The sequence below is a fragment of the Hydra viridissima genome, unplaced genomic scaffold (assembly GCF_058129835.1).
Source record: "Hydra viridissima isolate aposymbiotic clone 2 unplaced genomic scaffold, HvirCarnegie_v1 scaffold_5, whole genome shotgun sequence".
NCBI lineage: Eukaryota > Metazoa > Cnidaria > Hydrozoa > Anthoathecata > Hydridae > Hydra > Hydra viridissima.
This window is the reverse complement of record NW_028324304.1, coordinates 15,429,862-15,454,779: the sequence shown is the minus strand read 5'-3', so window position 1 is coordinate 15,454,779 and position 24,918 is coordinate 15,429,862. Positions and strand designations below refer to the sequence as shown.

Here is a 24,918-nt window from a genome sequence, read left to right as displayed (position 1 = left end):
TTCCAAACTCTTTATCTATCTCTACGAAAAGAAGTTTTATCATAAGATTGACCAAACTAAATTCCGTATTGATTAAAGATAGCCTTAAAAAAATTCTTTGTTAAACTCCAGGATAGGTGAAAAAACACCAAGTTCAAAAACCGTTTTCCAAACATGTTTTTAGACATTAATTCCAAATTGTATTATTCAGCGCTTCATTTGAGTTTTGAGTTCGACCGTGCTAAGACTTTTTCTACTACTCAATAAAGATAAAGGAAAATGATAATAATTCAAAGACCTTGAATAAAGTAAGATTACCAATGAGCTTGATAGGTTTCTATTGGTTTAAAAAATGATAACTTGGTTTCTATTGGAATAAAAAACGATAACTTGGTTTCTATTGGTTTCAAAAATGATAACTAAGGTGCTCCTTCGTATACTTTTGTTTGCATACGTAACTAAAAGGTTAGGTATCTAAAACCATATATTGTTTCAAAAACTTAAGTAGAATGAAATGTTTCTTGAAATGAGATCATAAAATCTTTTTTCTTTTAAAAAAAGTGATATTTTTTTCTGACCACCTCCAGATGTTTTTAAAAAACTTTTGCTTTAAACAAAACATTCTCGATTAGTCAAAGTTTGACAGATTACACAATATTGACAATTGATTACACACTTGTCTGGACTTTTAAACAGTTGTTAGTTTGAATATATTGTTTCAAAGACTATAAACCAGAATAAAAAGTTTGACTGCACTCTACAAATAGTCATATTTGGGATCTGAAGAGAACTTTACTTCGAACTTTGGGTACCAAAGATGATCTTCAAAATATCAGTTTTATTTTTGTGCATTAGCGCAGAAAGGATTTTTGTTAGTGGCCTTTTAAACACCAACACCAACAACAACAACAACAACAACAACAACAACAACAACAACAACAACAACAACAACAACAACAACAACAACAATAACAACAACAACAACAACAACAATAACAACAATAATAACAACAACAACAACAACAACAACAAAAAGGATTGTGTCGTAAGTGAATGGTCTAATTGGAGTGTGTGCAACAGGGAGTGTGGAAACGAAGGTACGCAAATGAGAACACGAATTAAACTTGTTCCAGAAACTGGAGGTGGAACATGTGCATTTACTTTCGAAGAGCTGCAGAATTGCAATAGATTTTGTAATAATGGTGGGATTTTACGCAGTGATACCTGCGAGTGCGTTGATGGTTTTACAGGACGATGCTGCAACTATAAGATGTCATCAGGTACTATTTTGTTATTACCTTCACTAGGTTAAAAAGAAAAAAACGGGAGAGGGCAAACAAGATTTTCCTGAAAATTCTTTTTTTTCTTTTATTGGTTTTTGGAAATTATATTTTCATTGATATATTGCAATTAATATTTCCTCTCCGAAAAACATAAAGTAATATGATATATATTTTTTAACACCACAACAACAGTAAATAAATTATAGGGGAAGGTAGGGAGGAGGGCTGAAAGAAATCTTATCCAAGGCGCCAGCTATGCTTACTACGCCAACGGAAAAATTATCCTTTCTTGTTGATACATATTTTTTGTTACATTTAAGCCATGATTGCACATGCAATTAAACCTCGCTTTTATTAACAGCATTGTTTACTCAACTGCTGTAATTTTCAAATACAACTTTTTGAAAAAAATATGAAACCTCTAAAAGATAATTTTGGTTTTTAATAATCAAAAAAATTTTGCTCGATAGTTGTTCACTGAATTCATTAAGAATGGGTTTCAAAATACGAAGTTTGATAATACCTTTCTTGTGCGCAATCACTTTCAGCAAGCCTGTTTTAGCTTCTAATTGTGTTGTCAGTGAATGGGAGCCATGGGGGTTGTGCACAGCTTCGTGTGGCAATAATGGATTCTCCTGTCGAGAAAGAACAAAAATTATTGCCGAATCAAACGGGGGCATATGTCCCGAAAGCCTGCGTGATTGTAAAGTTTGCAATCGATTTTGTTTTAACGGAATTCTTACCGAAAATCAATGTAAGTGCAACCCTGGAACTACAGGATATTGTTGCGAGTATGGTGGTGGAACAATTACTTTTCCACCCGATTACATACCCTATTTAAGCACAACAGAACGAGCGCCTGTTTCCACATTTAAAGGTGAACTCATAATTTTTTATTGTTTTTTGTGATGTAAATATCTTTCTTTTTTTTCTGTCCCCCTATATATTTAAAACTATTGCTGTAACCGCAAATATTATTCTATCCTATCGTAAAGAAGCAACTCTTATTTAAACACATCAGCATGTTTATTTAATATAAGGAAATCATTTAAAAAGAACATAAAGGAATAATAATAAATGGCATGATTTATTTATTTACAGTGTTATATTTTTTCTTACTTTAACTTTTAAAAATAATAAAATTTTGAAAACAAACTTTTGTCAAATTTTGTCATTTTCTTTTTTATTGGTATAAAAATTTATTGCTTTAAAGTTTTTGTCAGCCTTAAGGATTCTTAGGGTTGTTCGATGTCAATCAATTGTAGACTTTCTAATAGCTAATCTTTAATTTCAATATTATATTATATTGTTGGTTTCCAATTATTACTTCTGTATTATTGTTGACCTCAGCGAAAATTAAAGGTCTTGTGCAACGTTGAAGAAATTTTTTTAAAAGAAATATTTGTAAAACATTTTAGAGATAAGAGGTTATAAAAACAATTTACAAGCCAATTTATACAATACATCAAACCTACGAATAAACTTTGGTCGAATCAAATTGCAAATAGTAAAAGAGCAAACACTTATGCAAACTAATCTGACGTCGACGAAGGAACCCCAAACTTAAATTTTTCAGAAAACAAACAAAGTTTGATTTCTCAAGCTTAAAATTGAGACACATTTTTCAAAAATGAAGCAAAGAAATTTCAATGTTCAGTTTTGGTTGCTGCTACTGACAATAAAGGCTTCTCAGTCAGAACAATCTGGTGAATAAACAATCTTCGACTTGTTGCCTTTAACATCGGGTTATTTAATGTGTTTCAGCTTGGTAGTATTCTGCAGCACTCTATTTTGCTGAGTCTTCGATATCACTTTGCATAAGTTGAATTGGAGGATAAAATTAATTTGAAAACTATAACTACATTAATATTGAATCCAAATTATTACCTAATGTGACGTAAGCAAAAATCAGGTGTTACACTTTGATTGGTTTCGATGATTAAATTACTACAAAAATTCTTTGAAAAAAATTTAAAAGCTGCTGTTTTGTTGGCCTTTTGGTTTTCATTAATTTAACGACTGGCCGCATTATAGTTGTCAAAGTCATTTTTCATATGAGAGACAAGTAACATAAATTGTACTCAGCAAAAAAGAGCGTGTAAATTCACCCTTCATAAAAAAAAAAAAAAAATTTTCTTATAATGATATTGGTCGTTTATTATAGTTACGATATGTGAAGGATTTTCAAAAGAAATACAATGTCCAGAAAAATCATTGATAAGTATTCAAAGCGCAATATATGGACGACTCAATAATGTAGAATGCCAATCTGGTTCGTTTAATGTATTTAACTGTCAAAAAAATGTCAGTGAAGTTGTGCAACAGTTGTGCCATAGAAGTAACAAGTGTATTATAAGATCAATTAATGAACAATTCGGTGATCCATGTGTTGGAGTCTATAAATACACAACCGTTACCTACACTTGTTATTTAGAGAGTAAGTCCGGTATCAAATTTTTAGTCTAATATCCGTAAAAAAAATCAATCTTTAATCATATACGTAAAAAAGTCAATCTTATTACGGATGATAGATAGAAGAAACTTTCTCCGAACCTTTGTGACGACAAAAAAAATTTTTTTTGATATAATTTCTAAACAATCTGATTTTGTATTAAGCGCAAGATAAACTTTTTTTTTTTCATTTAGTGTGTGTAAAGGAAAAATAAAAAAAGGGTTAAAAAAGGAAAGACATTTGGGCTGAGGAGGCTGTCGTAAAATAATCTTTTAATCTCGTTTAAAATCAAACAAAAAGTTCAAATGGAGCTTCGTTCAGAAGTTCGCGCTCAAAAATCTTATCTATCTATTGAAAGGAAAAAATACCATTGAATAAAGAACATCTCACTGGGCCTCACGCTGAATGATAGGGCCCACCAATTTCAATGATAAAAAAATTTTTTCAACATTTTTTTTTTTTTGTTTATTATACCTTTTTTTGCGTGTAGATTAATTTGTAAGTGTAAAAATTTTTTAATGGGAAAAAAAAATTTAAAACTTTCAACTTTTTTTTAAAAGCCTTAGTAACAGAAGAAAAAGCTTTAAAAACAAAGAAATAAAGCGAAATCCTTGTAACTGAAGGTTTCGTTTATGTCAAATTTTTCCTTCAGCTTCTGAAATTTCGTATTTCATTTTCTGTTCATCTTTAGAAAAATTAGTATTATCAGTCTTAGTTGATATATAGTAGCCATGCATACATCTATGAGTACTTTAGATACTCTGCACAGATCCTGTACCCTTTAAATATAAACCGCTTGGCACTTTCTTTTCAATTCTAGGTATTGCTAAAAAGTTGAAAATAGTTTTGTAATTCTATAACATATTCTTTAAAAATGTAATATGTAATTTCAATTTATTATTAGTTGCTAGATTATAAATGTTACTTCATCATGATGATTGCTTTAAATGATAATGAAAACAATATAATTGCTATATCAGCGAAAGAAATTGAAAAATGATAACCTTTGTTTTACAGATAAATTGTTGATAAAACAATTTAATTGCTTTTTCAGCACACCAAATTGTTATAAAAGAAATAGATAACTTATTACTTAGAATAGGCAGTTTACAAATTTATGAAAAAATCTTTTTTGATTTTCAAACAAACAACTTTTCTTGTTTTAACAGGTGTAGGAAAAATGTTTTTTACATTTGTGTAATTTATAATAATATTTTATATAATTTATAGTAATATTTCATACAATTTACAATAACATTTCATACAATTTGTAATAATTTTTCATATAATTTATAAAAGTTTTTCATACAATTTATAATAATATTTCATGTAATTTATAATAATATTTTATACAATTTATAATAACATTTCATACAATCTATGATAATTTTTCATACATTTTATAATAATTTTTAATAAATTAAATTGTTTAAAAAGAAATTAGGATGCTTGTTAATACAAAAAAATTATTTGTATTTAGACCCCTGTTCTGGATATACAGAAATTGAAGATTTTCAAAGAAGTACAGCTTTTAAATATGTTCCAAATTCTCCTGAACCATGTGATAGACCATTTTTTTCAAATTGGTATCGATTCACAAGTGGTGCTGGTGGAAAAATACCATCAACAAACCCACCACCAAACTCCTGTGGTAAGAAACTTCTTTTAATATCCAACTGTATATAAATAAATACATTTTTTCAATTTAGCAAATAACATCTTAAACATCTACTGTTTAGGAGTTAAATATCCTGTTTGGTTTAATGGATCTGAACCAACTGCTGTAGGTGATGAGAAAACAGGGTATGCTTGTATTGTAGTCAATCAAAATCCCTGTGCTAATCCTCAATCATTAGAAATAAAAGTTAAAAAATGCTTAGATAAAAGTGGAGAGTTCTTTGTTTATTACTTAAAAGCATTATCTGGCTGTCCAATGAGGTATTGTGCAGGTAGGAATAAATTATTTTTATGGGGTTTAGTAAATTATATATATTGTATTTTTCTCGCAGAGAACGCAAAGTTGCAATGGTAAATCTTATTTACTAATAAAAACTTTATTCTACAAAAGTTTCACATTCATTTATTCTTAAAAAAAAATATCTTAAATACGTTCATAAAAAAACCGCTCAAACTACGTCAATTTCCTCTTTATTTGATCGCTTCTGTGTAGTGTAATTACATTCCTCCTTCACAATCAAGAGAAACAACGTTCCAAGTATTTAAGGGGCATCCTTCGTTCTCAGTTGCTCCAACGCAGGGGCACTTCGGTTTCCCGGACCATTCCACCAGTCTTCAGATCATCTGCATCCTCGGTTGCCGCTGTGGTGTCCATGTTTTCGCCGCATCTTTCTCCATTTTTACCAACCTTAATTTCCACATCTGCCTATCGCTTGTTCTGGTTCTCTGCGTTCTGCTTCTCGGTCTTATGTGCTTTACGTGGTGCGACATCCTGTCTATTTCTACCACTTCTTCCGATACATCCCAAACAATTGTACCTGGACGCCATTTGTCACACACCGTAACTTGGGTGGCTTCAGTCACACATTATTGCCAACCCGGAAATTTCCAGATACGTTTTTTGATATCTTTATCTTTCCGTCCAATCCTTTGACCTTTAGGTACAGTCATGCAATTTGTAAATCAAACTCGCTCCCTTTTTGTTATTTGAGGCGTTGTATCAGTAATGTCTCCATAATGTAATAATCTCCATAATGGAAGTTTTGATCAATCTGTCACTCTCTTGAAAGTACGGTGTTTTCTCTTAATAACGCCATTCCCCGAAGGACAATAAGCGTCTCTAACCATCAAAAGCATTTCCCAGTCGTCAAGAAATCTTCTCTGGTTCTCTGGTACTGGTATTTCCTCTAGTACTCGTCTCTCGGAAAACATGGGCTGCAAGTGTCCAATTACTGCGGTGCTTCCCTGCGAATGTGCCAATTGATACCACAGTGCGAATCTTGAAGGACCACAATCAATCAAGCTCAAGTAATTTTCCCCTCTGTAATGAGTGTTATCCATGCCTAATTTCTTCTAATTTTTGTAGACTTCTATTTCTCCGTGCTTACACGCAACGAGTGCTGGATCTATCGATTGACATCGTTAAGTTTTATCATTCTCATCCACCGACCAGGTATTCTAGTTTATAAGTCGCCCATATTGTTCTTCGACGATATCAGGTGTACGTCGACCTCTAAGTTTTAGTAGTTTACTAACTCCCGGAACAAGTTCACTCTTTGCCGTATTAGCAGACGCTTTTATTTTAGCCTAAAATTTCTTGTTATAGCATCAGAGATCCAGTAAAGACAGTTAGTGAGTCTGTGAACAACTCGAGTTTGTTAAATTTCCATGCCAAAGCCATGTTAATACTGCATAATACGGCGTCCAATTCTGCCATATTTATAAGGACTTCCAATCTGTCCTTACTCAGCCATGTTGTGTTTTCAACAGTGACTCCTTCAATTTGGACTAGAGCTCCTAATACCAAAAAACTTGCATACTTCCCATTCTACACGAGCAAGGTCATTTTCTCCCTCTCTCTTTGACACTTCTTTTAAAACACATTTCACCCCCCTTATCATGGATCTCATCAACACACCCACTTGTCAATGAAACTACCTTTCGCTCAATAATGCTATAAACAACGCGCAACCAACCGCACACCAGCAAGTGACTGACGAACTATCCACAAATCGAGAGAAACACCCTCTTCGATAGCTTCCGTGGAATTTACTATAGCCGATTGCCTCTCGACCACATCAGTTTTCTGCCAAACCTCTTCATGACCAATCTGAGCACTTGCTTTCCACTACCCCTAATCCGTTCGCCATCGTTGCATTTGAAACCATATTTCGAAAAAAGTTTTCTAACGTATTCCATATGTACTACATTCTCGTTAACAAAAACATTTTCTACATATGTCGATACCCCTTTTTTCACTTTGTCGTCTTGTTCAACGATGGCACTCACTTCTTGATTAACGATAGCACTAACTTCTTGATCATCGGTGCCACATTAAGCCAAGTCGCGTCAAAAAATACTGTTTGTTCTTAAACATTACCATTTGATACAGCCAAAGTTTCTCATCCGCTTTCAACTGGAGATATGCTTTGCCTAAGCCAATAATTGCTGGTTTGTCACCCATTCGTCTCCATTGCCTCAACTTCTCATCACGGCGTCCGAATCTCTTGTGAATACCACGATGAACCTATTGGTTTTTCTCTAGTCTAGAACCGCCCGAACTTCTTTTTTATTGGGTTGAATTAGAGGCAGCTGGCCCTATGGTGATCCTATCGTATATTCATCATATTCCAGTAACCTTGTTTTATCCATTTCCGTAATTTTCTCTAATGCTCTTGCTTAGCGTCTTCCGGAACCGCGTACTTAGCTACCGTATTTGCATATAGATTTGGATTGTTTCTCCATATCCACGTCAAACTGAAACTTAAAAAAGAGCGTCTGAGCTTGCAGATATTTTAATAGAGACAGATGATGATATATCTGATGATTAATTTTTTATCAACAACTTGTTTATTTAAAACTGTAGATGTAAAATTTACTAATAGAAATGCAAAAAGCAATTTAAAAAAATCCTCTTTTAGTTTTTCGGTAATCAGTAAAAAAAGCGGTAAGTTGTGATAAAAAGTAATAAATGCTGTAAAAAGTGATAAATGCAGTAAGTAGAATCTCTCTAATTCGAATTTAACGGGGAAAAAAAAGTTCGCATTAGAGAGATTTTCGAATTATAGAAAGTTGACTTTTTTTCAAATACTTTGGTCAAAGTAACGAATAGAAATGAAAAAAACAAACAAATAGTGATTCTTAGGCCTAAATGCAATATATATTATGTGATTTAAACTTTTACATTTTCAAAAAAAAGTCAGTAATTGTAGATTTTCTTTTTGAGGTTTTTAAATCCATTTCAATGACACGATTTATGTCTTTAAGAGCCTTCGCCAAATCATCTCCAAAGTTAGAATAAAGACTGTAATTCTCGAGTACAGTGACAGCATGCATCGCTTCGTTCAGACTTGGTTTTGTAGCATTGTCAGAAACATCAACGCACTCATCATCGGATTCCTCTTCAGATTCAATAGCATCATGCTCAGAAACCTCTGCAATGATATCCTCATCTGATGATTTGTTGGCAATGCAAACATCGAAATCTATGTCTTCTAACTCGTCGGCTGTGAGGTTAAAATCTACATCGAATTTTGTTTATAACAATTCGAGATCATCTCTTAAGTTTTCCATTACAGTCTCGTCTACATCTAAGCCACAGAAAGGGTCGCTATCATCATTTACATGCTTTTCAACTGCTTCTAATGATATTCCTGATTTTTTGAAACAATTTATGAAGGTCTGATCTGGAATGGAATTCCATGCTTTTGTTAGCATAAACATTGCAGTTAAGATAGAAAACTTAAGCATCTTGTACTCTTTTTCTAAGACAACAATTTGCTTTTTCACTGCAAGTGAGCGATATTTTGCTTTAAGAGATCGGATAACTCCTTGATCCATAGGTTGGGTGATCGAACTTGTATTCGGTGGAAGAAAGATAAGCTCCACCCAATCAAGTTTCTGCACGTTAGGATGGGCAGAACAATTATCTATAATTAAAGCAATTTTTCTTTTCTGAAAACTAAACTTTAGGTCAATTTCTTTAACCCACTCCTCAAATAATTCTGCCGACATCCAACATTTTAGTTGCGCCCGATAGCGACAAGGAATATTTTTCACACCTTTAAAACATCTAGGAGACTTCGATTTTAAAATTACAAAGATTGAAAGTCTTTCTCTTTTAACATTACCTGCGGCCATCCCAGTCAGGCGAACTTTACTATGCTTGCCTCCTATGCACTTTTCATTTTTTAAATGTAAACTTTTGTCAGGCAAACATTAGTAGAAAAGACCGAATTCATCGGCATTAAAAATATTTTCAAGTGGGTATCGAGAGAGAATTGTTGGCAGTGTGGTTTCGAGCCATGGAGCGATCATCTTATCGTTAACAGACTTTGCCTCTCCAGAAATGGTTTTGAAAGATATACCATATCTACAAAAAAAAAAAATTATAATTGCTTTAACGTAACTAATACGTGCGATACGTACCTTTGAATTTAACTTTGAAGTCTTTGCAAGTTTCCAGAATGTCTAATTCTGGAAAATATTTACTTTATTTTTTCATAGCAATTAAAGAAAAAGCTGTAAAATAATCATTTATTGTAAAGTCATTAATCATAAAAATTGGAGAGAATAAAATAAGAAATTAATTTACTTTTTCTTAAACTTGTCTAGCTATCCATCCGAAGCTTGAAAATTTTCGAAGCTTAACTCTTTCGCAAAATATAAAGCTTTTTCTTTTACCAGCAAACCACTGATTGGGACATTATCAGCTCTCATTCGTTTGAACCATTTGAGTACAGCTTTGTTGACTTGATAATACGTATCAACTTTCACCCGTTTAGCCAAATTTCCTTGACGAAAAGCGTCAAAGATTTTATCTTTATTCTTTTTCCAGGTTGAAAGAGTGTTTGGTAGAATATCAAAGTTTTTCGAAACCTCTTTATTTGTTTTTCCTTTCTCCAATTCCAGTAGAGCTTCGTATTTCAGCTTTAAATTGTTTTCTTTATGCAGTCTTCTTGATGCCATGATTTTTTTAAAACAGAAGAAAATAATTCACGCTAACTGTTTAACAAAAAATCAAAAGATTTGAAATTTGAAAAAAGAGTTCGATGGTTAACGAGCTTTTTAAACGTTAAAAATTTAAAAAGTTCGATTTACAGAGAGAATCTTACCGACAGGTCTGAAAAATCCATTCGAATTGTAGAGGTTTTCGAATTATAGAGATTCGAATTGTAGAAAGTTAAACAAGAAAGTTTCTTAAGCGCATTTCACGGTGACTTTACATTTAGTCGAATTATAGAGGTTTTCGAATTAAGGAGATTCGAATTAGAGAGATTGTACTGTAAATTTAACGCAAATTTAAGCATTTTTACGCATTTTACCAACGGTACGGGTAACGCCGATACTTAATACCCACGCAGACACACACAATTGTCTGTTACAAACATTTTAAGAGCCAAAAACCAATGGTACAACAACACATATTTTAAAATAAAATGAGGAAAATCGTGAATGTAAATATTGGCAAATATGTTTCTACTGATAATTTGTCTTATTTTACTTTTTTTATTTTGAAGTATCAACTTTAATAAAAAGAACAAAATTAGAATTATTATCAAACTTCACTTTGTAAAACTATATCATAGCTAAATATTTTGAAATGCAATATGAAGGAATAGTTAAATGTTTATGCTATAATAGTTAAATAGATAATTTAATTACAAGTACAAAAATGATCAGGGACAGTAGCGTGTATGTAACAGTAGAATGAGGTGTTTGCTAGAAGTTTTTTAACATGCATACATAAACTTAACTAAAATACTTATTAAATTTACAGCCTCTTTTTGTGTTGCATTTGCCAGGTAGTGAGAAGAAATGTGAACCAAATGAAAATTCTCCAACAGGTTTTACACCTCTTTGCTCTAGTAAGTTTTATAACTTCATATATTTCTGAAAATTTTCAATTGAATTGTTATAATTTGTTTTATGTGATTAATATGGCCTGGTTTTTTCGTTATTTAAAGAAAGATCTTCATTAAAGTTGAAGAATGTTAAACTTTGTTAGTAAGTTGATCTTTACTTAGGCAAATACCCCAAAATGGATAGTGACCCAGTTGTCAGTGTTGGTGTCAAAGATAAGCGAGTGAGGTTCAGCTGCAAGTTCAACACAGTTAAAGATGACAAGGCTCGATATGAAGTGACATGGTATCAAGGTCCTGTAGAAAAACAAATAAAAGGTCCTGAAGTTTATAAAAGTGACCAAAATGAAGTATTTCTCCAGAATAACAACACGTTTGGTTCGAGTGAAACATTTTGTATGGGTTATAATGTAAGCTTTTTTAAAATAATGTAAGCTTTTTAAAAAAAGTATGTCATGTATAAATTACAAATGAAAAAAACATCAGATTAACAACTTTCTACTTTTAAAATTTATCTTTTACATTTAAAGCCAAGAAAATATTAAATACATAAGAGAACAAATATTTTACTGTTTACACCACAATTCACCAACAAATCAAAGCGAGATGACAGTCTTAACTTCAATATTTTTGGTTTTTTCTTTCTGATAAAGAAATGTTCTTTTTAGGCTCTTCCACTGTTTTCCTGATTCATAAACTCTTTTCATAATGTTTTTACATTCTTATTCATAGTGGTTTGAAAAGTTGCAATAAGCTATTGCTCAAATTGTAAAACAAGTTGTCACAAATTGAATACATTTCAGAAACTACTGTTTGTATGGGTTTGTTATATTGGGCTATTTTTTCAATCTTGAGGTTTCTTGAAAGATGTTATCATATTAGTTAAGTAAAAATAAAGTTGAGAAAAAAAGACACATTTAAACTAGATATATAAAAACTGTTTATTAAATATCAGAGAGTTGATTGTTTATATATATAGATATGATAAAGGTATGTAATAATTCCATATTAGTTTTAAAATAAGTTTGAGTCTAAACACTGATAGGTTTTCATAGTATTTAAAACATCATACGCTCTTTGCAAAATGCCATCCCATATTCCTAAAATGATTGTATTTCTTTTTTATTTTCTGCCAACAGTGTATCACATCAAGTTGCCATCCTCTACAAAGTGGCTTTTTTTAGTGTTATTGAGCCATTTGAAATACAAAAAGTAGTTTTATAGGAGGAGAAGATATAGATTCAGATGGAAACCTAAGAGAAACAGATGTTTTAAGAGGTGCCTTAATTGAAGTAGAAAGTTCAATTTCTAACTCATAAGCTATTAGTGATGTAGTGTGTTTGCTCTTTGTTGCATTCAAATGAAAGCTGAATGTAATTCTTGACAGATAAGGCATTGACAGTTGCTTTTATTCGAACAGGATTTTTAATAATAGCTGATCTTGTTTTAGTTTCATAATTAGAAATAGAAAATAAATTCACCTTTAGTAAACATATGTCTATTATTGTCTTTTGTATGTATGTATGTATGTATGTATGTATGTATGTATGTATGTATGTATGTATGTATGTATGTATGTATGTATGTATGTATGTATGTATGTATGTATGTATGTATGTATGTATGTATGTATGTATGTATGTGTTTATGTATACACATACATACATTTTACTGAGCACTTGTTATTTGCCTTTTCTATTTTAAATTTTATTTTATTTTTTTGTAGTTACTTATAGAATCTTTATTCTCTTTTAAAACTTCTTTATTATTTTAGATTTATTGCAAAGTGCAGTCATATTATGATGGAAATGAGACTAATAAAAGTCCTACAAGAAAAAGTAATGAATTCTTTGCAGGTTTTCAGGCAAGTGAATTAATTTGTCATAAGTTTTGTAAATAATGTAATCTTTTTAATTACCTACTCAGTTACCAGCTAAATTATTTGCTCAGTTACCAGTTAAGTCACATTTAATTTCAACCTGTAAATACAATGTATTAAAGTTTGCAAATGACAGAATAAAAAGTTTTTTGAGGTATTAATTTTTTTTTTAAACTCCTTACAATTCAGTAATGTATCTTCTTTTAATCTCTTATAAGGTGATTGTACTTTATTATACACATAATATGATAAACACAAACAACCTTGCTTTATCTTTGTTTAATTTTTCAACAGAGTCAGGTTGTTTTCAACAGAGTGAGGCTAGATAGTTTACTTGCAGTTTACTTCTTATATTAACTGTAGGCATTGAAAAAAAAGACCTACTTGTTATTTCACATTTGTTTCATTTTTGGTTGTTTGTAAATATAACTTACATTTTATGGTATGATTCTATGGTATTACAATTTTTTTAAACTTTTTGTAGGTAAACCCAAAATCATTGGATCTTTCTGAAAAAGGCAAACCACAAAAAATTACTATAACATCTACAGTCCCTATTGTATGTGAAGATGGAACTGAAAACTGTAAAGTTCTTGTAGAATTGGGCCAAACAAAAACAGACAGTTTTGTTGACTATTGCACATTAAAGTTTAAACCTGGGCCGGCTGGACAGACACAAGAAGTTGAAGTAGTAGCCAAACGAGACTTTGTGGATGATGGAAACCAAAAAATGTTTTTAAAACTTTTTATTCCTGATCATGTAGATCCAGTGGACTGGAATTGTCACAAGCAAATAACTGATGTTGAGGTTCCTTTTTTCTATCAATAAAACTTAATTCTTCAAATTTAATTTTCTTTTCTTATTGTTTTTACTGATTCACCAGCTATACTTTATAACACAAGTATGTATTGCTATTTTCAATCACTACAAAGAATATGCATCCTTGGAATCTGTACAGGGTGCTTGCTGCATAAACTAAATAAGTGAATATAAATGTAACTTTTGTTAATTTATCATTTGTACAGCATAATTTAGGGTTCATATGAAGTTTATTTAAAATACATAATTCTTCTAACAAAATTACTTTAATAACCAACTAAAAGGTTACACCTTGGATTGCTTATGATAATATAAATTTAACTATTAAATTCAGGTTTGTATATGAATTATGAAATATATGAAATGGAAGACACTTTTTTTGTTAATAATTTAAAATTGCCCATGATATGTTATTGAAATTTTAAACTAAAGTTTGTGAACTCTGTAATGGATGATGGTGGAAATAGTGGATAATGTTGGACAATAGTGGATAATAGTGGATAATGGAACAAAAAAAAATATTTACAACTTTTCATATAGGAAAATAGTATAAAGCCTCATGTTTGACAAAGCCTTCATGACTTTGAAGTAACTATTTTAACAGCAGATTTTTAATTGTAGCACCTCTTTGCTAGTATATGGATGCACTTGGCCAATGACTCTATGATTTTAAATTCTATTAAAACATTTTTAAAAGTTGTAAAATCAACAGATATATGAAATAGATAAAATTATCACAATGAGTCATTAGTAAAAAATCTGTTGATTATTCATTAATTTTAAAGCAAACCAAATTATTCATAGTTGGAATTAAAATAGTTTTTCTAGTGGTAAATTTGAAAATCTTTAAATGTTTTCTTTTAGATTAAAACTTCTGATGTTAAAACATCTCGATGCACATCTACTGGTGATCCGCACATCACAACTTTTGATCAGTTTTACTTTAATCATTTTCATGTTGGAGATTTTGTTTTAGTCCAAAGTACAGCTCGAAATTTTAAGGTAAAGAGCTTAGCTAACTTGTGTTATAAATTTAAATACAGCGCAATTTACAAAAGTTTAAGCAAATGCTTGCAATAGTTGTAAAGGATCTTTTAAGAAATATATTTTTTTCTTACATATAAAATTTGTTTGGTGAGATGAGTATATGTTGTATTTAAAAAAGTTTCTTTGCTGATGTTTTTGTTAGCATAAGGTAAACATAAACATAGATACCCATGTGACTATCTATTCTTGTAGGTGCATGCACGAACATTTGCCTGTGGTTCTGTTTCTTGTAACTGTGGTGTGGCAGCACAAGAAGGTGATGATGTTGTGGTGATAGACATGTGTCGGGATAATGTTCCACGAGCACGCTTTGCAAGTACTATAGAACCTCAATCAGGAACATCGCTAACAAGGAATAATAATGGAAAAAGTTTCACGGTAAATTTATTCTTTATGTATAGATATGAATTTATATGAAACCATAGATACGATATATAATAACCATCAATGAAGTTATTTTAGTAACTAGGTTACAACATATTACAACAACTATTCTGGGCAAACTCATTTCAAATCTAAAAGTTTTTGATCAGATTGTTAAGGTAGGGTTTGATACAAAAATTTGGTTAAAATAACTCCTTTGAAAGTGCTTTTATAGTATCCTGATGTATTTTTGACAGAATAATGTTGTAATATCACATAGCTAGAGGAGTGTTAAATTAATTAGAGTTTGCATACTAGAAAATGAAAAGTTGTTGACATAGTTGTGCTGTTCATACTACTTTACTTGTTTTTATAAATCTCAAATGAATCTGATAGATCCGTTCAGATCCCGCGGGATTTTTCTAAACATTTATAATAAAGCGGTGACTGAAAAAGTCCGACAAGAAAGTTTTCTAATTTTTTGAATATATATCATGAGTTCATAACATGCTATGAATTAGTACATAGTATGATTTATAACAAACCACCTTATTTATTATTCAAATCTTGAATACTTATTATTTACAATAGATTTTTTAAATTGGATGTAAATTGTGTTAGTGTATTTTACAAAATTAGTGCTCAATGTTCAGAACAGAACATAGAACATAGAAAGTGCTCAATGTTCTTAAATAACAAGAAAATAGAAAGACTTCTTGACGATTCTGAAAAAAGAGAAACTGGCAGCATATATAATATATATATATATATATATATATATATATATATATATATATATATATATATATATATATATATATATATAACGTGCGTGTAATTGATTCGTAGAATTTACAAAACAAAAATTTATAAAACAATTTATAAAACAATGTACCCAAATGATACTAAAACATAAAAACGACAATTAAAAGCATTAGTCACCTGTATATCATATAACACAGTTTCTATTTTTAGAAATGATTTATTCTAAACATACTTGCATGTTAACATTATTCTACGAATCAATTACATGCACGTTATATATATATATATATATATATATATATATATATATATATATATATATATATATATATATATATATATATATATATGTATATATACAAACACATATATATACACATATATATACATATATATATGTGTATATAAATGTGTATACATGTGTATATATATATATATATATATATATATATATATATATATATATATATATATAATATCTAAACAATATCTAGATAATCTAGATAATATCTAAACAAACAAAAAATTAATGAATTCATTGACTGGATGATTATTGTTAAAACAAAATGAATAAAAAATTATGATAAATTAAATAATGATAATCAATACAAATCAAATCCTATTTAACAAAAATTTATTTTTTAGAATTTAAACTATTACTCCAAAGATATCACAAAGGTTGTTTTCAAAACCAATCGCAAAGGTTTTTCCAATTCATTTTGATGTATATAAACATTCGACAATTACCAAAATCTTTAAACTTATTTAGCTGCTTTTAATATATTTATGTAAATTACTTGTTAATTCAACTAATCTCCATGCATTTGTTGTCATTGATTTATAATGTATTTCGAATAATATTAATTTTGCTACAAAAGAATTTAACAAATTGATTTCTATTTCTTCCAAACAAATCGGTTAAATTTGTTTTGTCAACCGTCTACTAAAGACTACTGCTGATTTTATTAATTTATTTATTTTCAATCTAAATCTTTTTCTTACTTGCAATATTTTCATTCTTGTTAAATAAACATTTTCTTTTTCTTCATTTTCTCCAGTTTTATTTATCTTTACTATACAAATTAAACATGCTATCAGTCAAATTTCAATGTGTTGTATTTAAGCAGGATCCATCCTCCTATAATAAAATAAATCACATTTCTATATAATTATAAAATATACTTGTGAATAATTTTTTTTTAGTTATATAGTAAGCATTGTAAAATAGTAATTGATTTCTTTGACCAGGAAGTTCCATCAACCACATTAAAAAATAAAAAAAAACCATGAAAATACTCAAAAGAGACTATGCTGTTAAAATATATTTGGAAACTAAAAAAAAAAAATATTAACTTCAAATTAAACTGGTCTATTTTAAAAACTGCGCCTACCTATAATAACATATCTCAAAAATGTATATTTTGTTAACAAAAAAGTTTGAAATTATTACTTATTTAGATCAAGAAAACTTACTAAATAAAAAAAACTGAACTTATTTCTAAATGCAGACATGAAAATAAGTACCTTTTAAAAAAGTTTAAAAACAAATGACCAAACTTATTAATCAAATTTATTTAATTCTAAATGCCAATTAAAAATAATTTATATATACAGTGAGGTGCAAAAAAAAAAGCCACACTAACACTTTTTCTTGACTTTAAGTATAAAATGTATAATCAAGCAAAACAAAAAAAATTGGATGTGGCAGTGAAAAATTCAGGAAAGAAGAGGTATGTTATATATATATACACTAATAATTATATAACAAAAATCTTTAAAAATACGGAATATTATGGGCCCATTTAATCTTTTAGAAAACAAATAACAGATATAGAAATTGGACGAATTATTGAAGATGCTGACCGAGGAGAGTCTTATAGAAGAATTGGAAAGCGTTTTAATTGGCAAAACTCCACTATTAGCAGATTGGTGAAGAAATATAAACAAACTGGTACAACTGAGAGGTCTATTGGATCAGGGAGAAAACCTAAAACTTCAAAAAATGAAGATCGCTACATTCTTAACTTTGTCAAAAAAGATCGTAAAATCACATGTAGTGAGATAAAACTAGATTTGAACCTTACTATTATCTCAAAGTGGACATTATCTCGTTTTATAAAAGCGTCAGGTGAATTTTTTTCTGGAAAACAAATAAAAAAACCATTTGTTAGTGAAATCAATTGCAAAAAAAGATTAAAATGGTCCCATTGAGCACAAAGATTGGATATGTCAACAATGGGCTAAAGTTATTTGGAGCGATGAGTCTCCTTTTGTCTTTTTTTGTAATGGTCGATCTCACTGTTGGAAATTTGTTGGGGATTTAAACCCCCAACTAATTTCCAACAGTGAGATCGACCATTACAAAAAGTGTGGCTTTTTTTTTGCACCCCACTGTATATATATATATATATATATATATATATATATATATATATATATATATATATATATATATATATATATATATATATATATATATATATATATAAAATATCGGTTCGGATTCCAATTTGAAAAAAATTTTTCGAATTGCAATCCGATCCGAAAGTATCAAATCGGATTGCAATCCAAAATTCCGATACATTGTTTTCGGATCAAATCAATCCATAAGTAATTTGAACCATTTAACATAGATAATTCGGTGCACAATCCGAAAACCAATAAACAGTAACAAATCGGCAGTCTCTATTGATAATTGTACTTTAAGATGCACTGTACAAGATGTTGGACTTAAGAATGAAGAATAGAATATCAGTCTTTCTTGCATCATGTGAAATGTTAACTTTAAAATGATAATTTTTTGCAAGAATTGGTATTTTATTTTCTTTTATTCATGTTTTTGAATGTTAAAGGAATTAAGAATAATAATAATAATAAACTAGTAACCTACAAGTACTTGTTTATTAAGGTAAATTTACATGTGCAATTTGGTAAAATTATTAATTTTTTTGGAGTAGCATATTGCTCCAAAATTTGTATCTCAATAATCTCCAATCTCAATAATTTTCAGTTTTGTATTATTCTTTGATGTGTTACACGGAAGCAACTAACTTTCTAACTTGGTCTGGATTTGGTGCAAAAAGTTTTGACTATGTAAAAAATTTGTCATGACTGGTTCAAGAAAAACGTTTTTATTAGTTGGAAATGTAAATTTACTATTAAAAATAGATTAGTTTAATTTCCAATAATAACTACAGTTAATTGACAAAATAAAAAAGTACAAATAATCAAGATAACTATACATAGTTGTTATGAAGTGCATAGATGCACCAAGATTTTTTTTTTAAAATTATTCTTGTAAATGATCATAACTTTGTTGGTTCAAATTTTATTATCTATAAAATAATGCTTAAGATAATTTCACTTTTAAAAATTGTTTTTATATAATTTTTTGTTATAAGTTAAGAGAATGATTTACATTTAGATAATAATTATATTTGTGCTGCATTCATATATATATTGCTTTTTATAAATGAGCTACATATATGAATGCATTCATATATATGTATGCATTCATATATGTAGCTCATTTATTTTTTGTTTATTATTTAGATAAGTTTTCCTTCGGGTGCTTATGTAAAGTTTGATGCTTTTCATTGGTATGGTAATTTTTATTATGCAAACATCGAAGTCCAAGTTCCTTCAGATGACTATCAAAGTACACAAGGTTTATGTGGGACATTTGACAATAACAGAAACAATGAAATGGTTGCAAAAAATGGACAATCATATCCAATAGGACATGGACAAGTTGCTAATCAACTCTTTTCTGACAGTTGGAAGTAAGTTGTTTTAAATTATCATCTTTCTGTTTTTCATTGTTTGTTGACTATTTTTTCTTTTTATTTAGCTATTTATATTTTTATTTTTTGATTGTAGACTTAACACCGCAGAGAGTTTGTTTTATTTCAAAGGAGGACCAAGAAAATGTACTGCTACTCGAGCAAAAACTTACTGTACTTGTAGCGAATCTTGTTGTGGAAAAAAACGAAATATCAATTGCGATTTCGAAGGATTTGCTGATCGTCCAAAGTACATTCATGGGGTGATGGGCTGGAAAAAGTTAGAATTTCCTGGTAAAACAATTGCTCATCTTGATTGAAATTCTGACTAAGCTCCAAGTAAGGAGAGACAAATGAGAACAAGTTTGTAACTTTGCCACATGCTCCATATGCATCTTAAATTAATGTGAGCAAGTGCTCAAAGATTTGTTATGAATTACAAATGAGTTAAAAAAAATATTAACTTCAGTCCAAACTACAAGGTTTTTAAAAGATTTTTCAAAGGAATGCTTTTGAGATTATTTTGTATTGTTTTTTCAAATGTGATATATTGGTTAAAATTTTGTGTCCCCATTCAAAATTAAATTTCTGTTGGCATACAAAACATGTTTGAGGTTTATAAATTAAACTTGAAATTTGAAAGGTCCTGGAAAAATGTTTTGCATTCACCTTAAGTGAGCTTCAACTTAGATCATATTAAGGTACTTTTAAAAGAATGATCTTTGAAGTTTTATGTAAATTCAGTTGAAGCACATTTGATTGCAGCACTTAGACATACTTATTTATGATGAATTTACCTTAAGTATTATACATATAGAATGGTACATAGAATGCATTTTTTTCCACAGGGGCAGAGCAATGTGGACGTCGCAAGCGCAGATCTATGGATGACAGCATAATTATACTTCCTGATGATGGTAATACTGGAGTCTATGATTACATTCCCAGTAATGTTACTGGTGTTCTTCCATCATTTCCAACAAAGTCTGGCATTGATGAAAATCAAGCAAAGAATCAATGTAAAGCTCAAATTTTAAACTCAGCTGCAGCCAAGGCTTGCATTGAAGTCATCGGAAAATCTTTTGAAACAAAAGATTATGAAGATCAATGTGTGCTTGATGTTAAAGTGAGTTTATATTAAAGTTTGCAAGGTTTTTTTTGTTTTACCTTTACTTTAGTTTTCATTATTTAAAATGTTCAGTGAGTTAAGATGTTTTACTTCATCATTCAAGGGTTGCTATGTTATGAATTGTTATGAAGAAAACCAATTAAGTTTGTGTGTATATCTTCATAAATGCACTGTTATTCAAGTTACTTATACAAGTTAATTATGCATTTTTGTTGTCATTTAGTAATGGCGCATAAGTATCTTTTGTTTTAATGTTCAAGAACAAACATTTTTTTTAAAGGTGACAGATAGTGTAAGGGTGGGTGTTGAATCTGCTATTAACAATTTGATCAGTGCTTGTGAAGAACTGACTTTAAGGAATCTTTCTTTCTGGATGAATGCTGAAGGCAATATCACTGGACCTCCGGCTAAAATAGCTGAGAATGTGTGTCCTAATGAATGTAATGGAAATGGAAAATGTGTCAATGCTACATGCATCTGTAATAAAGGTTTTATTACAGCAGACTGCTCTTTAAAAGAAGGTGTTTTTACTTTTCATATTTTGAATTCCTTAAGTCACATTTACAAAGAATGTTAACAAGTTTTTTTTCTGCATGTAAACTTTTTTTTTTTTAACATCTTTTATTTTGTTAACATAACATTTTTAGGACAGCCTCCTGTTTTATTTGGCATTCAGAATTCAGGACTTTGTGACATCCAAAATCAAGATTGTATACGAACACGTGTGATGGGAAAGGACTTTGTGGATTCTAGTTCTTTATCTTGTAAGATGACTGAAGTGGAGGTGATTTACTATGATCTCATTTGTTTCTATAAGTTTTTAATTGTATCTTGTAAATAGAAAAAAAGTTTAAAAAGGTATATATCTATAAAATTAAGAATATGATTTGCTTGCAGTTTTTTAATTCTACTTGCTGAAAAGAGATTTTTCTGTTTCCAAAGATTTCTGACAAACCTCACAAGAAAGTAGGAAGTGCAAAAGTTGATAAAGGTGATCTTCTGAGTTTTGCAGAAATAAGTTGTCTTCTACCAACAGTTCCAGTTAACAATAAATATTCTCCCAATCAACCAGGGAAGCCTGTGGGAGGTTATGCAATCAGTGTTTCAAACAACCGTCTGACTTTCAGTGACAATGAGACTTTATTTGTTGTTTATGACTCAAAGTGCATGGAATGCACAAGTGGAGGTGAAAGAACATGTAAATGGAAGGTATTACCTTGAATTGTTCTAAATGTGTTTATTGTTTATAATATATAATAAATATTCTGATTTGGGTATCTATAATGTCAAATAACATTATAATATGTATATATAATGTTGTTTGAGGTTATAGATACCTATTACATATATGTGCTTGTGTATGTATACATATATATATATATATATATATATATATATATATATATATATATATATATATATATATATATATATATATATATATATATATATATATATATATATTTATGTGTGTGTGTGTGTGTGCGTGATAGTTTTATAGATACATAGTTTTATAGATGCACAAGTCAGAATATATAGTTTAGCTAAACTTTTTTGTTTTTTTGTTTTTGCACAGGATAACAGCTGCAAAATTAACGAGTACTGCTTTGCAGCAGATGATTTTAATCCAAGGCAATGGTGTGAAGTTTGTAATCCGAGCAAAAGTCGAACAGCCTTCTCTAAAAGAACAAGTAAGTTAATGTTTAATCTTGCTTTTCATCTTAATACATTAAGAGATGAGATTGGTAAAATATGAACAATATGCTATAAAGTCAAGTTAACATATATCAAAGTAAATGTTATGTTTAAGCTGATTTTTAAAATGTCAAAAAGCAAAAGCTCCAATGAGCTTCATTAATTCCTATGGCTGTAGATTCTGCTTGCATTTTAAGTTCGTTTCTGATGAAGTTTTGATTTGTTTTGTTAATTTTTTTTAAGATAATATTGCTCCATACTTTACACCTTCCTCAAAGCAGTACGCATTCAAAGGTCAGCAGTGGAAATATATGATACCAGCTCATGATCCTGAAAATCAACCCTTAACATATGAGTTTATTGTAAAAAGTCATGGGATGAAGATATCGTCTGATGGAATCCTTACTTGGAGCCCTGATAAAATTGGCAAATATTTATACACGATCAAAGTTTCTGATCCATGCGGTTTGTCAGCTTCTGCAACTTTTGAAGTGGAGACAATGCAATGTTATTGTGAAGGTAAAAATGACGGAATCTGCGATTGGCAAGGACAACCTGGAAATTTAAGTTCGTCAATTTGTCAGTGTCCTAGAGGATGCACGGGAGAACTGTAAGCTGCGCGTTACTTTTACTATTAAGATGCTTCTTTTAAACAATTTTGTTTTTACATATCGAATTGTTTCATAAGCAGCGTTTGTAGACCTTTTGAAATAAGTGTTAGATTTTTGTATCATTTGATCAGTTTGTCATAAAATGGAATAAAAGATTCAAATATTTGGCATTATTTCTTAGATGCACACAACCCATCGATGGTCTTCTTTGTAAAATTAAAAGTTAGTGTTTTTCTTCTTTATGATTTTTTGTTCGTGAAGATTTGTTTCGATGCGAAACTCGTTTTTTTAAAAATCTTTTTCTTCTCATATTTAGTTAAAATCGAGAAACACGAGGGGAGTCTCTCTAAAGCTGCGATGGCTGGAATGTTTGTTGCTTTGGTTTTAATCGTAGCATTATTTATTGCATTAGCATTAATTGTTCTTTCGCTGAAAAAGCAAAACAAGAAGCTTAACATTCATAACATTGCTGTATTAGTGGGATTGTCGAAAGGCGATTCAAAATCGAACAAAAGCAATTTCAGTAACAAGGCTGACGGCAAAGTTAAAATCGATTTGAATGGTGAAATAAATAAAGGTTTTGTCAAAAGCGAAGTTAACACTATAGAAAAAAGAATAGAATCTTTGAAACCCTAAGTTGAAATACTTCTGATGGTTTAGTATATGTTCCTTTCTTGTTATATATTATACATATTATCTTATGTTCATTTTGTTTGTGGTATGCCTACAAAGTATAAAGTATGGTCTCAACTATGTTCGTTATTATTTTCGTTATCCTTATTACAGTGGGTTGCATAAATATAGTCACTACTTTTTTTATGCGAAATTTCTGTTTTTTTCAAAATTATCTTTGAAACCAACAAATAAATACGATTAAAAGCGTATTACATGTGTTAATTGATTCTCTATCAAATGGTATATAATTCGAACTCGTTAGGTAAACCAGTCTTGAGTAATCACTAATTCATATAGAACATACCTGTATTTCTAATGTAGCAAAAGTATAGAGTCAGTTAAAATTTAACGACTTTAGTTGAAATATCTCAACGAAATGTTATACGAACGCACAGTGGAAAATAAAGGTGTTTTAATTCGAACCAAAAATCGATAACTTTTTTGTTACTAAAAATAGAGATTTGAAATTTTGCACAAATGTAAAGTAGCATATGACGCTTCTAATGAAATACTTTTTATAAGAGTTTTTTGTAATACAAAATTAAAAATAAACAAATAAAAATAAAATAAAAATCAAAAACTTCAAAATTGGCAGTTTGTTTAATTTACACTTTAACGTAATACTTTACAAATGTATGAAAATACCTTAAAATTATTAGAAACGACGAAAAATGCATTAAAATGCTTACCTACTAATTATAGAAATATTTAAAACAGTTTCTTAATAAAAGTTATTAAACAGTTGTTTTTATGAAATGATGTGTAGGTATATTTAAGGTGCTATATCATAACTACATAGGGACTTTCAGTTCTTGAAATCAGTTCGTTGACTTTCAAAAGCTGCAGAGTATTTTCACCAAGTTCTTGCACATTTTTGTTATACGGTTTTCTAATGCTGGT

The 24,918-nt window shown here is 29.7% G+C and overlaps 2 protein-coding genes across 7 annotated transcripts in view; both read left to right on the top strand.

Moving 5' to 3' along the window:
- Window positions 1-24,918, top strand: part of LOC149888891 (uncharacterized) — a 380,578-nt gene that overhangs the window by 200,929 nt on the left and 154,731 nt on the right. The gene's annotated exons all lie outside the window — the stretch shown is intronic.
- LOC145188622 (von Willebrand factor D and EGF domain-containing protein-like) lies at window positions 681-24,093 on the top strand. Of its 6 annotated transcripts, none has more exons than XM_090087933.1 (20): window positions 681-1,259; window positions 3,427-3,699; window positions 5,195-5,365; window positions 5,454-5,663; window positions 11,196-11,258; window positions 11,418-11,662; window positions 13,027-13,116; window positions 13,616-13,939; window positions 14,816-14,953; window positions 15,191-15,376; window positions 19,679-19,908; window positions 20,006-20,202; window positions 20,757-21,034; window positions 21,318-21,558; window positions 21,685-21,821; window positions 21,980-22,246; window positions 22,614-22,728; window positions 22,976-23,342; window positions 23,525-23,565; window positions 23,660-24,093. In XM_090087933.1, the coding sequence occupies exons 1-20, from the start codon at window positions 797-799 to the stop codon at window positions 23,977-23,979; spliced, it is 4,356 nt and encodes a 1,451-aa protein (XP_089944059.1). In that variant the 5' UTR covers window positions 681-796; the 3' UTR covers window positions 23,980-24,093. The 6 variants fall into 6 exon arrangements, with proteins under 6 accessions (XP_089944059.1, XP_089944061.1, XP_089944060.1 ...); XM_090087934.1 differs by lacking the exon at window positions 681-1,259 and adding an exon at window positions 1,595-2,139; XM_090087937.1 differs by lacking the exon at window positions 681-1,259 and adding an exon at window positions 2,824-2,968.

Excerpts from the sequence above, each read along its gene's own strand:
- LOC145188622 (XM_090087933.1), top strand. The coding sequence starts at position 797 with ATGATCTTCAAAATATCAGTTTTATTTTTGTGCATTAGCGCAGAAAGG. Across the intron at positions 3,700-5,194 it reads CTACACTTGTTATTTAGAGA|ACCCCTGTTCTGGATATACA; the intron begins GTAAGTCCGGTA and ends ATTTGTATTTAG. Across the intron at positions 21,035-21,317 it reads AATGTGTGCTTGATGTTAAA|GTGACAGATAGTGTAAGGGT; the intron begins GTGAGTTTATAT and ends TTTTTTTTAAAG.